The sequence below is a fragment of the Accipiter gentilis genome, chromosome 26 (assembly GCF_929443795.1).
Source record: "Accipiter gentilis chromosome 26, bAccGen1.1, whole genome shotgun sequence".
Lineage (NCBI taxonomy): Eukaryota > Metazoa > Chordata > Aves > Accipitriformes > Accipitridae > Astur > Astur gentilis.
The window spans coordinates 21,079,871-21,097,173 of record NC_064905.1 but is presented as its reverse complement, the minus strand read 5'-3'; the positions used below and the strand labels follow the sequence as shown (position 1 = coordinate 21,097,173).

Below are 17,303 nucleotides of genomic sequence, written 5' to 3'. Positions count from 1 at the left end.
GCCTATGCCATGCTTTCGCAAAGGCGCGTATGGAAATTTCCTGCACAACACCAAACCATTGAGAACTTAAAGCAATACTTGGAGCCAATTCATCAAATGAGGAGTCACTCATCCTTCCAGTTTTTCTCCACTGCTCGGAGCTTGCCCCTCGGTCGGGCTCGGAAAGCCCCGGCTCACGGGGCACAGCACCAGAGAGGACCAAAGCGAGCAGGACTGGGAGCACCGACCCACCGTCCCCATCCCTCCCCCCCGAGAACAACATGGGTGCCGCTTTGCCAGCTGGGTGGCACTGGGATGCCATTCCCACGGGGACGGGGCTGACTGGCCGCCTGCGGGAAGTGCCTCTCCCTCTCCGGACAGCCGGAGGAAACCCAGCCTTCCAACCCAGCCTTTCACCCCACAGAGCTTATTTTAGCCAAGTGTCCAGGTTTGGGAGGACTCGCATCCTATTCCAGCTCCGGCTACGCGTTGCCAATTTAATTTCTGCTGCAATTGTTGTCCCACCCAGACACTTGATCTACTGTCAATTAGCGCTAACAGGGCTCTGCCCCACAGCCCAAAGCCCAAGTTTCCAGCCCCCTGGGCCAAAAGGCTGCCAATTCTGGCAGTGTGGGAACAGTCAAGAAAACAAACGTCCTCTCCTTTTATTAGCACCACATGGCGGTATTTTGACTAGCGAGCTCATGCTACAAGACAGCGGGATTTCCAGAAACTGAGGGATCAACACTCCCACTCTCCCCGTCTGCCGGGAAGGGATGGCAAGGGCCAGTGCCCGCAGCCACCGGGCAAACGGCCAGTGGCAAAGCAAGACTGGAGATCCCAACACGTCAGCAGTGATGTCATGTCTGCGTGATGGGAATCTGGACTTCACGCGACGGCGCTGCTGGCCAGAGAGCACCGAGCAGCATCCCCGTGGGTCCCACCATCACCTGCGACCGGGACCGACAGACAGGCAGCCCTTTGTTATTTGGGATGCAACTCTGAATGTCACTGACTTTGCGTCCTCCTCTAGAGACCCTTGCTGTTAAGGACAGACTTGTATAGTGTAACCAACTGATAGCCAAAGTCTGCTTTTTAAAAAAAAAAATATTATTTCATGAAGGTGACTCACTAGCATCCTGTTCAGTGTCATTTCTGCTAATTGTGAACAAGCAGCTCTCTCCACTTCCAGCTTCTTCAGTCGTGAGGGCAGTTATTCCTTGCAGTCATAGCACTAATCAAAATTTTAATAAGGCAGATTGATTACATTCTTGGTCTCCGAGTAGGGGTTTTCCACAGAGCTCAAGCAATAAACCACAACAGATTTAGACAAGAGAGGAGAGAGCAGCTCATCAGCTGGTCCGTACCTTCCAAGTTCTCTTGCACAGAAGAGAACTGCAAGCCTCACTGCCTTCAAGACAAAGATTGCACTTAACTAAAATGTAATCTACAGGGTACACGCTTTCCTAGAAATCACACAGATTTAGGCACTCTGCTTATGCTCACATGTTTCAGGGCCTCTACCAAGAATTACTGTAGTTGCAAGTCAAGAGACTTTAAAGACATCTTTGCCCAGTACAGTGGAAAAGTTGATCGAGTAAAACCTGGAGGAAGGAAAGACATGTGCTCCACATTACTGGAAAGGCCACTTGGGGTAAAGCTCTCAAAACCCTTTTCAAGGACAACCCCAAACCTATTTTCGCGATTCGAGGGCAGAATTCCAGCAGACTTTTTTTCCCCTGTGTTTCAAAGCAGATTGCTTTTTTCCAGATGCAAGGAAGTGCACCTAAAGGTTGCACATCTTGAGCCACGCTGTTACTTTACAATGCGTCTTTTCTTTCTCACAATCTAATAAGTGCCTTTGCTACACGGGCTGAACGAACACAGCATAGGACAGCCCTGGGTCATATGGAATTGCTTCACAGGGGACTCCAGCCGTGACCGGGATCTCTGTTCCCGGTGGAGGGGTTCCTGCTGCGTGGGTGGGCACTCTTGGGTGCTGATGATCACCCTTAGCACCATGCAAGTCAGGGGACATCTGCAATAACGCCGGGGTTAGTTAGTACAGCTACCGGCACACGTCCCGAGCAGTCAGCGTGAACCACGCTCGAGGCACCGTCAGTTTGGGGAGCGAGAAGAGCCAACCAGCACATCTAGGGTGCAACCACAGCAAGAATACACTAATGTGCACGTGGTACCTCCTTCACCTCCTCTCTGGGAGACCAGAAAAGCCATTAAGCGAGACAACGTGGAGATCCAGCCATTGAAAAAGAGAGCAAGAGCAGGAACCTGTTGTCTGTACCTGCATATTCTTGTTTGTACCTCTCTCTTGGTGCCTTGCCACAAACATGTCTGCTTTTACCTGCTGAGTGCTCCCCAGATTTACACATTTTCAGTGTAGGTCTGGATTTGGGAAAATCCACCTCTACTCCCTCATTATATTCTATGTAACTGTCTAATTTTTAAAAAGATCCATATGTAACATATATTAATAGTCAGATTCAAATCCAATCTGCATTAAACCTCAGAATTGTTGTATCTGGCAGCAGAACTGCTGCACATTTGGTCCTTATTTAATATTATTCATAGGGTTTTGGGCACATCAAAGTCTATTAAGAAAAAATAACTGTCAGAAAAGATTGCTGTAATTGATTAATGAAGCAAACATGGCCAGAACTCAAAGCCCAAGCACACAGATCCCCCTGCTCTGTCAGTCCGCGCAGGAAAGACGAGCAGACCCACGACTCGCTCGTGTGCGATACTGGGATGGGTTTGCCGGTGCTGCCATTCTGCAGTGCCAGCAAGCCCCTCTGCCTGCTGTCCCCGGGCGGGAATGCAAAACATTTGCAAATTCCACACGGCTACAACAGCCAACAGATTCACAGGCGTGACTATACAGGTCCACTCTTTGTGGGGTTTGGAGAATCTCACCCCCTTCCTCGTCATTTGGTGCAGTGTCTGCTGCCAGTGCTCTCCCCCCCACTGCTCACAGAAGGGAAACGAGGCCAACACCACTCTTCGTAGCATCATCCCTGCCTCTTCCACCCTTGCACGTCTTGCATTCCTTCTGGACTGAGCTGAGGAAGGGCTGTGGGGGGACCTTGGGACCCTTGTCAGGACACTCAAAGAGCCACCTCTAGGAGCAAGCAGCAGAGCTAGGCCAACAGCATCTGCACACAGGCAGTTTAGAAGTGCTGGAGAAAAAGCTCTCACAAAACAGCCCATAACACAAACCACCTTTGTGGAGAAAGAAACCATATGAGCAATATTTGAACACTCCACATCGGTACAAGAGTGCTCCTGCGTTGCTGTGGCAATCACGGGATTTTTTTTTTTTTTTTTTTTGTCAGCCTGATGTACTTTTGTTTTCCGAAGCTTGCAAGCAGCTCCGGTGCCTCTGCCACTGCTCTGGGAGCGGTTGGCCAACCTGCAGCAGCGAGAAATCTCAGCAGGCTTCAGTCCTGCCATCCATTACCTTGTGTGCCCTGGGAAAGCTTGCGGCATGTGCGTCAGCTCAGCGCCCATCCGAGGAGAAGCAAGACACAGGAGCTCCCCTTTGCTCCATCCCCTCCTCCCGGTCTCCTCCTCATTCCCCCCAAAACTCTCCAGCACGCATCACGGGCCAGCACATCCAAAAAACCAACAGTTGGGTAACTTGGAGGCAGAAAGGGAAGAGCGAGACACTGTTCCGCTTGCCCTTGAGGAGCCAAAGGAGAATGAGAGTCATCTTTGACCTCACTACCAAGGTGCTCATCAAGAGATGGGTATGAAAGATGGAGACCTCTTCAGCTCCATCCACCTCCCGGTGGCAGGCTGCCGCTGGAGACGGTTCTGCCCTCGCAGACCTTGGGGTGGGAAGGCAGGGGAGGCTGCAGGCAGAGTGCTGGCAGGAGAGTCGATGGAAAAGAGCTGAAGACAGAGGGAAGAGACAAGCTGCAAAGCAGAGAGAAGGAAGAGAAAGGAGTGAGACAGAAAAGACACCATTACCAAAGAAAAAAAAACAAACAAAAAACCACACCACAAAAAACCATCCACCGCCATGCGAAGTGAATCACCGCCACGGGATTAGGAGCACGCAGTGGATTTTGGAAGCAGCCAAGACGGAGGCACGTCGGCCAAGGCAGGTGCAAACAGACCCCGGGCGTGCTGTGCTCAGGAAGGGCAGGCATCGGGCAGCACCCTTCGGAAGGCTCCCAAGAGCTCCATCAAAAATATTGCCGAGCAGGAGCTGGGTCACTGGCGTCGAGGGGGGTCTGGTGCCGGGTGCTGCTCCCCTCCCCAGGGCACTTGCCCAGCCTCCCCGTGCCTCTGGCAAGCTGATTCAACAAAGCCCAACTTGGGTGGAAGGCAATTACGGAGCTGGGTCTAAGCCAGATCAGTTTAGGGATCTAGTTCACCGCAGGAGCCTGGGCTTTACCAGCCCAAGGAATGCACAGCAAGACCTGCACAGAAAAGTCTAACAAACATGACATTTTAAAACCACGCACAGAAACTCCTTAGCTTCTGGAAGGACTGCAAGCAGAGCAGAGAGCTTTCCAGATTCCAGACACGGATCTCCTCTCCCCAGAAAACCCAGCTGGAAAGCCCAGCCTGCGTGCAGAGCTGCTGCTGCCCTACCTGTGGTTCTGGCTCTATATTGATCCGATATGCTTGAGCCTTGCCATCTTCCAGAACAGGGGGGGACCAGGTCTTCCCTTCGGCTCTGCAATGGGAAATTAAGTAAAACTCAACTTAAATTGCTTTTAAAAAAACCCAAACATACCCAAAACCCCAAGCAACTAAAAACAGACTTAAAAAAACCAACATCAAATCCCACCAACCATATATATAGTATATAGGCCTGCCAGGGAATGAATATATATATATATGCATTTGTCTAAAATTATCCTCAGAAACAGTACAGTGGTAAATAGAGAAGATGCTAGTTCCATGCTATTAAAACTGGGAAGCTCAAACCGTTCTTAAACTACAGCCTCCAACTTAGCGTGGAGTTTAAGATACAAACTTATTTCAGTTCAAGAAATCAGCAGACAGGCTTGTGGTGGTTCTTGTTTTGCGTACGCCTGGCTTTGCCCCTTTGTTCTGGCCCCGAATCCTGAAATGTATTCTGATTATGTGTGTGTGTGTATATATATGTGTATATATATGCATTCCCTGGCAGGCCTATATACCAGACCACAGCAGGAATTATATAAATGCCTTTCACACGCTACCCTGTATGAATCATCTTGACCCTTTCAACAGGTGCCAGATAGAAAAAGCTCTAAAAATACAGTTTCCATTCACAAATGCATCTTCGGTCCTGCCAAGCCAGAGCAGGATGCTGCCACCATCCAAAGGTTTTTCCATGTTCCTGATCATTTTTTCCCCACAGAGGCATCTGGGGGCACAGCTGGGATGGGATCTCCAGCGTGGCTGTCCCCTCCAACGCTCGGGGCACGAGGGAGCCGCAGGGGCCCGGACAAGGTCCAGCAGGGACATACACGGGCTTTTCTGGATGCTGAGAGGTTGAGCTGGGAGATGGAAACCTCATGAAGTACAAGACAAAGTTTTCAAATGCAAACCATTCCATTTATCATCACCATCGTGCACCACTTAACGAAAACAGCCTCATTCCGATAGGCAGAGATCACTGGCTGCGGCCAAGCATCCTTCGTCGGACTCTGGCCCCTGCCACGTATGACATTCAGCTTTGGTTTAATTATCTGCAGAGGCCAAGTTTGAGAAATAAGGAGCATGGTTTTAACCCAGGAAATCTTGAGGCGATTTTTTTTTACCTTTGGTACTTTGCATCTAAACCAGTCAGCATACAAACCCACCTTCCCAAATTCAGGGTCCGATCCAAAACCTATCAAAAGCAAAGACTCTCACTGGCTTCAATGCACTTTGGATCCACCCCTCAAAGATTTAAGCTTTTTTTATTCCAAACCACTACTCAGTACTACCATCACAGCTTTTTCAACAGGGAATAACATACTTTTTCTCATAGCTAGATGTCTTGTTCTGATAAATCATCTTCCCTGTAATTATTTGATTTTAGGCTGGGACAATTCACTTTAAGTTGGTCTTTCCAACTGTTTTCAGTGGGACAAAGGAAACCATCCTTTCCAGGAGCGGCAGCATTCCCAGCAATCCCAACTTGCTTTTTGCCACGATCCAGTGCTGAGTATATTGCTCCCACATTGGGAATTTCATCTGGAGGCCCAGAACAATGCAAAGAGATCATCATTATTATTTCTGTGCTTTTTCCCCTGCATTGAATCAGCCTGATGTGTGCTCACACTGCCACGGAGAAGGGACAGTTACGACATTCCCCTTTGCTCAGCTCTGGAGCCCGCATGCCAAACACAGCTTAAAGGATCCCCGAAGACTTCAATTTGCCAGTAAACGAGAACCGAGATTCAGAAAGCGATTCTGAGTGCAGAAGATAAGAGCGATAGCAGTAAATCTGCTCTGCATGAAGCTATGGCATTTGGTCACCGGTATTGCCAGCGCATTCTAGTTTCCAAGTTCCCCATAGCTCTGATAAACATAGCTCTGATCACACCACCTGTACCAGAACGCAGCTAAACTTGTGTTTTCCAAAAAATCATCATAGGTGTCTTCACGCTTAATGAATGACACAGCCAGACTTAGGTTTGCATGTAGAAAGCCCCTTCATAGTTAGTGCTTTTAATGATTAAACTCAAGGCTTGACCATCAGTTCTTTAGAGCGAGCAAGAGTTCTTGGTATAAGCAAGACAGCCTCGTACAGCTTCCAGCGACGGCCTGAACAAAACCAGACTCACCTCAGCCACAGCTCCCACTTGAACCACTCTGAAATTAAGCACAATTTAGGTTCTATTTGGCACTTTTAAAGGCAAAACAAAGGGGCACTGGGAGAAACACCAGCCTCACCAGAGAGAAACGCAAGTCATACATTTGATGAGCATTTATGCTTACAGAAGGAGACTCCCTCTTTTGCCTGGGAACAGCAGAATACGAGGTCATCTGAAATAATTAACAGACGACTCCGTCTGCGAGTACGATGCCGTGGGCAGCTACTGCAGAACGGGCTGATGCTCTGAGCCGACATCCCAATCCCGGCTGCAGGAACACCCCCGTGTCCACATCCCCGGCAGGACCAGCAGCAGAGGGGGGTCCCCTGCAGCCCCCCCAGGACAGGGAACCACGCAAGCCCCAGAGCAGCGGGGACCTCAGGGTCAGCACGGCCACCCCAAGGCACCCTGGCAGCAGGTTCATGCTACCAACAGTCCGAGCTTTGTGTTTAGGCAACAGCAAAAACTAATCACACTTTTCTAACATAATGGGTGAGAGATCAGACATCGCGCTCAAATGTTCCGAGTTGTTTAATTCACAGCTCAAGGACGGGAAAAATGTTTTCAGATGTGTTGTAGCGGATTAAAGTCAGCTATGTGGAAATCATTACCCTGCACTAACAACGTCCTACTCTATTTTAACGGCTGCTAGGACAATCCTAAGCAAAATAACTTGACCTAGGTTAGCGCTAGGCCTTCAACACGGGGCTTCGTGGGAAACAGACCCACTAACAAGACATAACTAAAAAAACAAAGTTGCAGACACCTTTTATCCCACTATTTGTTTTCTAAAAGACTCAACGTCATTCTCAAAAGATTACTTGCATATGCTCACATATTTTACCAAAATGTTTTTTCACCTGGTAACGATCTGCAAGTCTTGCTCTCTACATTTGCAGGGCTGCTTTCAAGCTGCAAGAATTCCTGGGTCTTATTGAATTTCTAATTTCTCCATCCCCTTATAAACTAACATTTAGCACTTGGGAAAGTGCCAGACCGGACCCAGGACACTGCCGTCTGCTATTGTGCAGCCACACAGGTGTGAGCAGGCGACAGCTACGCAAACCTCCAGAACAACCACATTGCTGTATTTCACCCCAAACTGTACGGTCCCTTCTCGGGAGGGGGGTGACTCCAGGTTCCTGCCCACCTCCTGAACGCCATTCACCTCCCATGATGGCACATTACTATGGTCACAACTGATTTTTATCACCGATAAGGCTGTTAGCCTTCTAGGAGCTGAACTCTGCCTAGAAGCAGCTACAGCTGATGCTTCTAAGTCCCCAGGACTGTGAACCTCGCCGTAATAACCACGAGGTGTTGGATCCGTCCCCGCAGCCCGATGTAGGGCTTTCACTGTCCGTGCAAGGTGGGCAAGGCTTTGCACAGGCTGGTGAACGGGCACAGGAGCTGAGCTCTGCTGAGCACCACGACGGAGCCGACTCGTCCAGGGTACATGAAGGAGAAGCTGCAAGATTTCTCCTTCGTTGTTCCTCTCAGCTGAATCCACTGCTGTGTATTGAGGCTCTGGAAAGCTGCCGTTTTTCCTCTCTATTAGTCCTCAAGGAGCTCCAAAGGGGAAGCTGTGATTCACTTTTTCAGTTGTACTTTTACTGGAAACTTGAGAACATCATACATTGTCATCCTTCCCATCTTCCAGCAGCGTGCTTGCACTGCTCGCTGCAAACAGACCCCAACCAAACCTCCACGGGCCGGGGAAGGCAGGAGGGGGGCTCAGAAGAACATCAGCTACGTGAGGTTCCAAGGACTTTTGGGGCTACACGTCCAGCAGACTCATTACTGGGCTTTCTCCCATAGAAACTTCCAGAGAAACTCCATCTCTGTACAGAGAGCAGGAATAAATAGAAAATCTTCATACTCGGATTCTCCAAGCAGACTCAGCAGAACTTCGGTTCGGTTATCCGTCCCACAGCAGAGCACAGCTCACGGCTACAAGCCTCGCTGCAGTTCTGCACTTGGGCTTCGTCACTCGGTCTCAAGCAAACGAGAACAAATCTGATCCTCACGGCGAACACAACGCTGCATGCTGTCGCCAGCTGTAAAGGAGTTTGGGCTTTCCCAGCCCACGCACGCCAGCCTGCTTCCTTCTCAGCCCCTCGTCCTCGCTCTGCCAGGGTTGCACAGAGCAAAACAGCCCCCAGAGCCGGGCAGGGGTTTCCACAGCTGCTATTCAAAAAGAAGAGTCACCATCTCTGAAATATCTTCCCTCTGGGGGCAAGGGCCCAGCTGCAGCACACACACCAGATGGAGGGGGAAGAAACTGCTTCCAGGATTTATTATAGATAGAAGGAACCAAAGCTGAACCTTTGAGAATTTATGCTTTGACACTACAGTCAGGAAATAAATACAGCACAACCACCCCAGGGTCCTTGGCTGTGCCTGGGGCCAGGCAGATGCTGCCAGTCCTCCAGCACCCACCTGGCCCCATGCACAAACAGCCCCAGTGTTATTATCAAAAGAAAAGGCTGTAATTGGATTGAACAGCATCAAAATTATTATTTTTTTAAGAAAAAAAAATGTCTCAACACACAGGAATTCCTCCCTGCACATCACAGCAATGTAAACACGTTACTCCCGGGGCAGAGGAGCCAGAAAGCACCCTTCTCGCCCGACAAGGAATTTCTTCATTTGTGTAACTTCATGTGAAGTTGTCTCTGAGAAAGAAGAAAAAGAACAAGTTTTACCATGTGATCATCCTTATCCACACATTTACACTATTTAAAACTCTGAAATCCTTGGCCGCCAGTCAAATACATACATTTTGTGGATAAATACCAAGCTCTCCGTACCACATTTCTGCGAGTAATAATTCACGAGGCTGCTTAACACCCAGGATCTTCTCCACGCAGCTGCCACATACCTGCCCTTACCCTCCCTTGCAGATGCCATGCAGCAGGCGAAGCAGACCCCGTACTACCTTGGCTTGGGATTCAACAGCTGGGAAGACGACACTGGAACAGGCTGATTTATCATCAGGGCATCCTGAACCATCCCGCTAAGCCTTCATCAGCACCATCGCCGCCTCCGCCTGCAGCCCAGGTGCCAGGCACTGCTCCAGCCTTACTAAGCCCATTTCAACTCCTGGCCCCGCATTTCAGAGCCCTTAACCATGACCTGGATGCCCACCCCTCGTTACAGGGATGCCCAAGTAATTCCTCGCACGTTACATCAGTACCCACACGAGCATCGGTTACATAAACCGTCTCCTTTCATGAGCTGATGAGGATTTTCCTCCACTCAGTTTTGGAACAGTACGACTACTGTGCTGCTTTGCTTTCCACAGCACCGCTGCCTAGAAACCGCCCTGCACATCTCGGGGCAAAACGCAATCTGACAAAGCTGGGGACAAAACACCCATTAGCTTCAGGGGAGACGGGGGTCTAGCCGAGGAAGGCATTAGAGAATGGGCGTGCGAAGAAGGAGGGCGAACTACCCCAAGAATGCTTAAAGTCCTTGATAAAGGACAGAGTAGAGATTTTTTTAAAAAAAGAAATACACGGTAGTATAGCTTGAGAGCAGGGGCAGCCTCAGATACCAGCACTGACTCCGGGCTGCAGGGGACACAGGGCAGCCACAGCCCCCAACACACTTGAAAAGCTGTAACGTCCCTTCCCAGCAGTTTTCCCCATGTGGACTTGGGGCCAACTCCTCCAGGAAGGATGCAGCACAAGCCTTCATACTCCCAGCTGGCAGATGACAAAAGCTTCAGAAAAAGCTTTCGGGCTCGCCTTCCCCCTCTGGCACAGACAGGCAGGTCTGGACAGTGCTGCCAAGGACTTTCCAGCGGTGTGCGTCAGCAGGAACAGCATCCGTGATGCCACAAGGTCTCCTGTCCAGTGCCCGAGGTCCTCTGGGCACTCAAGCCTCTGTTCTCAAGCGGTGATTTCAGCAAAGCACAGCTCCAACTCAATTTTATGGCTGCTTTTATTTGAGGCATGATCCGATTTGAAGCAACAAGTCTTCCCTAATAACTAGGGCTGCAGCATAACCACAAGAGATGTTAACATTCAAAGGAGCTGGGAAGGCTTTCTTTAAAAAAAGAGATAAGAAAATCACGGTAATACTTAAGCAAGAACAGAGCAAGCTGCGCTGCTGAGCTGGTTTATCTCTGGGCCCTAGGCTTGTTATGTGCACTGGCCCAGACGTTGACTGTCTTCCAGAATAAGAAAGGGTTGATTGCAAGAAATAATATTGATTTTAATATGCAAGTACTTGTTCACACGAACATACATCACTACAGAAAATCCAGATGTGATTTGTCAAGCCTGTGTTGCTGGATCCTTTGTTACTGTTAGAAACTAAAACAGCTTTTCCATCCAAAGTGACCACTGTCTGGAGACAGAACGCCCGGGCTCTGCCAGCATCTCACCGTGCTGTGTGTTTTGCTGCCGATACCCTCCAGACGCTGCCTTGCTCAGCCTCCCCAAAATTATGTGAAAGATCAGACTCGGAGCTGCCCCGAGCCCTGCTTTTCTTTGCAAGCCAGCAGCCCATATCTTCACAACTACCTCCTCAGCGCTGCGCCCCCAGCCCCGTCTCCTGCGGGGTTCATAACCAGCCCAGGGAAACTGGAGTGTCCCAAGGAGAGAAAACAAGCGTTCCTCCCGTTTCCCAGGAGCTGTCACGCAACCGTGCCAGATACACCAGGAAACAGCGTGGTTCCCTTCTGCCAACACAGCCGTGCCGTTTGCACCGTGAATCTTTCCCGCTGCCTCAAAACTCCACTTCCCCAGGGCTCCCGGTGCCACTGGAGCCCCCAGCTCCCTCAGGGGCTCAGCACCGCTCCCAGCGAGCGAAGCCACGGCAGATGTGCTTCCCAACCGCTGGCACGGTCCTCCGGCCGGCAGAGCCATGGGGAGGAGCGCTCTGGGTGCTGCTTTCCATTATGGAGTTTGGAAATTACACGTTCACATTTGATCAGAATCTCTCCGTTTTTCTCCTTCCGCACTGACTAGATAAAGAGATTCTGCCATGCAGCTGGGCAAGAGAAAAACCATCAAACCCAGTGTGACATTCCTAATGACAGACTGTGCTAACATGATACATGCGCCAATCTATTTGCAGTCCAGCCACACGGTCACGCCTGACCGTGGATAAAGTTTGCGTCACAGCAGAAATCCCACTTACTCCAGTTGTTCCCTCCCAAGTACGGGAGAGAGATACTGCCCGCGCTGCATGGGAAAGTTTTACACCCTAATTGTTTATTCTACCCACAAACGGCCAGTCCTTGTGGCTCATTACTTGTTTCCCCACCAGCGTATCCAAATTTCTTAATGAAGCAAATTTGATACACGGGATAAGCAGCATCTCCTGCCACCAGCTTCAATGGGCTCTCCGCATCCCCAACACCTCCAAAACCCAGACGGGCCACGTCGGTCTCAGGACATCCCATCAAACCAAACAGTAACTCCCCCTTCTTGTCCTCCTCCGCATGTTTTCCCCCGTTCTGATTTTCCTACTGAACTTTCTACTCAAAGGGCATTTATTGACCACAGTTTGAAAACAAAACCAATCTTGTTCTCTACCTCAGTAACACATAATGTCAAGGGTTCATGGAGAAAGGGCATGGGATGGAAGAAGCCCAGAAGGCTGGAAGCCCTTTGCTGCCAGGCTCGCTGCCTGGCTCCCTGCCCTCCCTCACCATAAACGCCCGGCTGGAGGGAGCCTCCTTTGGTAAAACACAATGAACACTGAATTTCATACGTCTTCACTAAAGACATACAAACAAACTTGCTGTTTCAAATATATTTCAGACAAACACACTTATTTAAAAAAAAAATAATTTCTCCTTCTGTTGACTTGCAAACTATATTTTGCTGAAGGCAGCGTACAGAGAGAACACTGCTTGGAGAGCATCCTTCTGCCCCAGGGACGAGATACTAATCCACCCCTCTGCACCTGGGGCTTTCCTGGAGCTCAGCGGAGTCCAGGGCAGTGATTGCAGCCATTACAAACGGCAGTTGCTGGACACGCGCACAAACCAACAAAATCCCCCCGTCACTGCCCCAGGACACGGTTCCCTCCCCAGCACCAGGTCACCCCGCTCTCCAGGAGGCAGGTCCCGGAGCAGGGATCTGCTCACACCGAGGAGGTAGCACTGGACACACTTCCAGCGATGACTAACGGCTGGGGAGAGTCAGCTGGATCCAACAGGTCACTTGGGAAACAGGGGAGTGAGATCCAAGAGCCATGTCACCGAGCACTCACTTTGGGCCAAACCAAAAATAGACCTAATAAAGCATTACTGGAGCTGCTGTCCTTGCTGTAGAAAAGATAAACTATTCAGTTTTTCCTATCAAGAGAAAGGCCACTCCCATAGGCTTCTCTGGGCACAGCCAAGGTGTGTTTTGCTCTCGGAGGAGCCACCCAACTGACCCAACAGTGCGATCTCCTCCCCGAGAGGAGCCACCCCACGCTGAACAGTTCCTCACCGTCACCAGCTCCTGCCTGTTCCTGTCTTGCAGAAGCCTGAGCATTTATTTTTGCCTATGAGACACAAGAGCCTTTAACATCTTCATAAACGCAGATTTTAAGACCTGACAAAACCCTTGCAATCCTCTTGCCTATCTTCCCGTCTACCAAAGCCCAAGCCACCTCACCCACGAACCCTGCACCACTGCAAGGCTGTGGGCCATCACCAGCAACCTCTGCTATAGAGAACCCACCACTCCCCTGGGCACACTGCAAGGTCTCCCACTTAAAAATATCTGTCTTGGTAGGTGCAGTTGGGCAAACCCAACCTGAAGCCACAGACCCTCCTGCTGCCAGAAGTCTTTCACACAGCAGCTTCCAAGACCACCACGAGGTCATTAACGACCATTTCTGCATCTCGGGGAAGCGAGACAGACAGATCACCCTTAACCCCCCCAAGGCACATCCCTGCAGTGCTGCGAGACCTCCGTCTTGCTCCTCTCGCGACGGAGCGGAGCTGTACCAGCGTGACACAACCCCTGCCCTGTGTCCGCGCAAGAAGTCACCTCTTCGGAGAGGAGACACCACGTACGCTCACATGGCAGCTACCACCACCAGGATGGTCACAGCTACCGCCAGCAAGATTCAAGGACCACTTCCTAACCACGAGGACTGGGAGGACACCAGCAGCAAGCTGGGCACATACCGCCTGCCTCCCACGAAGGAGGAGTACTCGAGGGTCCAATCTCAGCCAATGCACAGATGCTAATTGATACCGGTGGCCAAAACGAGGTGTAAAAGCGGGAATTCAGCCCATAAGTTCACACAGTAGAAACCCTCGTACGTGAGAATAAAATGCTGCCACGCTGCAGGTGAAAGTTGTTTTCAGCAAAACTTTATTCTAATTCCTGACGAAGTTGTTCTGCTGCCAAACCACCTCAGCAGCTGGTAGCTCACCAAAACCTTCCGTCACTGCACAAAGATTTCCACCTCTTCCAAGGAAAGCTCCACCAGCCTGCGGACAGCCAGGAAGGGAACCCTTGTCCTACCCTGGGTACAGCCCCCGTTTGGGGTAGAAGGCCATGTAGTCTCCCTAAAACTGCTCCAAAGAGAAAGCAAAATAACTGTCCTCCTTGGCTATGAGAAATTCTACCTGTGTGAAGGTTTCTCTTTTTTTCTTTCTTTCCTAATGCTGAAGCCCCACCATCCCTATGGCATGGGCTGAACTCAGGGGACTCTGCTTCAGCTGGGTCGTTTGGACACCACTCTGATGAACCACGAGGAACCAACGAGGCTTTGCTCCATTTACGGCAGCGCTCCTTCCCTGCCGCCCCGGCTTCCAGTCAGAAACTACATGTTTTCCAAGAAAAGTATAAACAGTAAGTGATTGCTCTTGATAGCAGGAAATGCCTTTTTAATCTGAAGTAGAAAATTGTATACACTTATTTAAATCTACTACAGATAACATTAGCTATTTGTGAGCCTTACAAGGAGCACTCATTTTGCCTGGATAATTTGTGATTTGTATTAGGAACCTTTAGCTACAGAATTAATTCCAATGCAAAGCAAAAAAACCCCAAGCTTTTGTTTTGCTTTAAATATTCTAAAAAAGTGAACTTGGCAGGACCTTCAAATGTATATTCATCGAACAGATGTTTAGGAAAATAATAGCTGGATGTTAATGAAGTGGGAGGCTTTGCCCAAAGGAGATTTCAGTCCCACTGCTACTCTTCCTTGTGGTGATAAAACCTCCATTGGGTTGAAGGATCCAACCCAGCTCACAGCCCAGACAAGCCTTGCAAGGTACGGATGATAATCCACACATATAAGTGAACTGAACCCATTTTTTTATATCTGTGTTCTTTAAAAAATAATTTTGTTTTGCTGTTTTTAAGAATGCAGAACGATTACACAGACCGTGGGGATGCACCAAGAGCAGAGCCTCAGGGCACATCTGCTCCGGGGCGAGCCACAAGCTTTCTGCAGAAGAGCCAAGCAAAGCTGACCCACGAGCACACCAAACCGAAGAGGACCTACCTGTTCACGGAGAGCAGTAGCTGGTCCATGCATGCTTTGATCTTGTTTTGTGCTTCTAGGTGTGTCATGTTCTCTGTGCTCTCTCCATTAATTGCCAGAATAATATCTCCTGGGCACAGGTTTGCCATGGCTGCTTTACTGCCAGGGTTAATCTAAGCAGGAAAAAATAAAAGGGTTACTTAAAAGAATGCTCGGATTTAAAAAGAGTCCTGTGTTTGGAATAAGCAGCAGATAAAGGGAACAGTTATTTCTGAAGAAGACAGGCGTTTTTGCCTACACCAACGGCATCTACCAGAAGCTGGATGTCAGAGCCAGGTCTCTTGGGTCAGCCGCAGCTCTCCGAAGGCCATTCTCCACAACAACGCTCTTTTAAATACGAGATTTCTGCCAGCCCCAGTCAGTGTGTGACCAGGTCCTCTCTTCGGATTCATCTCTTGCTTGACATAATGCAATATGCTCTTTCCAGAGATGCTTTACACTCCTTTGGCTTGCAGGCCTTAAATCATGCTACGAGGGTCAATCCCTAAAGAGCAGATGAAACCTTCCTCTTTGGCTAACTACGTAATTAGAAGATGAGCAGTCATCCTAATTGTTTCCTGTGGAGACGTTACATTTGACATCAGTTTTTCCTGACCATCATTCAAATGACCTGTCTCTTTCTAGCCCTGCATGGAATATCGTGCAGCTCGTTAAGTCTCCACAACTCTTTCCTTCTGGTTTTGTAAGAATGCCAGAACCTTATACAACTCGTAACTTCTTTCCCGAGGAACTAATGACAGGTCCAGGTACTGTTTGTGGTCAGCCATAAGACCAATCCTGCAGCCCATAAAAGAGTTTCTTGAGAAATCACCATTTCATTTACATCAGCCCAAATGTGTTTTTAATTTTTGCAATAATATAAAATGATGCAAGGCATAGGGAGGACAGGTAAATGTGTCTGTTTAAACTCTTAATAGCTACGTGCTTGCCCTCTAATTTCCTCTTCCGTCATTCAGAGCATCTGATAATGCTCCGCTAACCAACCACATGGTTTATCAAGTGAGAAAGTACAGCGAGTCTGACTTTTGGGGATTGGGGTCTCACTGCATTTAAGAGCGTGATGGTGCTTTGATTCTGTTTACTCTTGATTTACACAGGTATAATCCCCCGTCTCAGGCGATGGCGCTCTGCTCCATCACACCCTGCTCAAAAGATCCAGGCAACAGGATCACTGCTCTATCCTCCATCTCCCCCCGGGCATAGCTGACATCGGTGCACGGCAGCAACCAGACGCTAACAAACCAGGTATGGTTTTTTTCTGATAGTTTGAGACCAAGTGGTGGCCACCCGCTCCACGGTGCCCACAAGCCCCCCGACCACCACAGACCATCATTAGACAAGCAATCTTTTAGAAAGGGAGGCACGCATCCATCGTCACTGTTATCATCTTGACTCGTTTTCTGCAGTTCTGTTTTCACAGGGAATTTGGAGAGGATTTAGTTTTACCACCGAAGTCCTTTGCGGATCGCACTGGGGCTGCTCACAGGACCGAGGCTGGTGGAACAACCGGCGAGAGGCAGAGAGCACCCGGCATAACACAGCCCTGCCGCACACTACAGCCGCCTGTACCACCGAAAAAAGTCAACCTGGAGGTGTTCGAGGAGCTCCAAACCACTTTTTACACTTAAGTAGAACTGGCAGCCCAAATTAAGGCTTTTGTTGCATTGTCAGAGTAAATCAGCATTTGCCATTTGCTCTTCAATAGTTTCAGCCGGGTGATTTTGCTCTAACAAACCTGCCCGGCCAACTCCGTCCCCGCTCGCAGGCTCCCCTGTGACTCAGCTCAGAGCAAACATTAGGAGGTATTTCTGAGCACAGCCAAAGCAGCTGTAAAGCTCCGACACGGGACTTTTCACCCCGGGACAGGTTTATTTCTTCCCTGGCGTGCATTTGTCCTGTTGGGTTTTTTGAACCCCTGTAAGAAGACGTGGCATTCACAGAGCATTAGGGTCCTTCTAACAGCCTCGGAACCTGCCAGACCCACCAGAAAAATCAACC

The 17,303-nt window shown here is 49.5% G+C and overlaps 1 protein-coding gene across 2 annotated transcripts in view; it reads right to left on the bottom strand.

Moving 5' to 3' along the window:
- PDLIM4 (PDZ and LIM domain 4) overlaps nt 1–17,303 on the bottom strand; it is a 53,757-nt gene that overhangs the window by 23,168 nt on the left and 13,286 nt on the right. For both annotated transcript variants that reach the window (XM_049829086.1, XM_049829085.1), the window contains 2 exons: nt 15,267–15,418; nt 4,597–4,681 (listed from right to left, as the gene is read on the bottom strand). In XM_049829086.1, the coding sequence (XP_049685043.1) occupies nt 4,597–4,681; nt 15,267–15,418 (237 nt within the window). The remainder of the gene's footprint in view (nt 1–4,596; nt 4,682–15,266; nt 15,419–17,303) is intronic.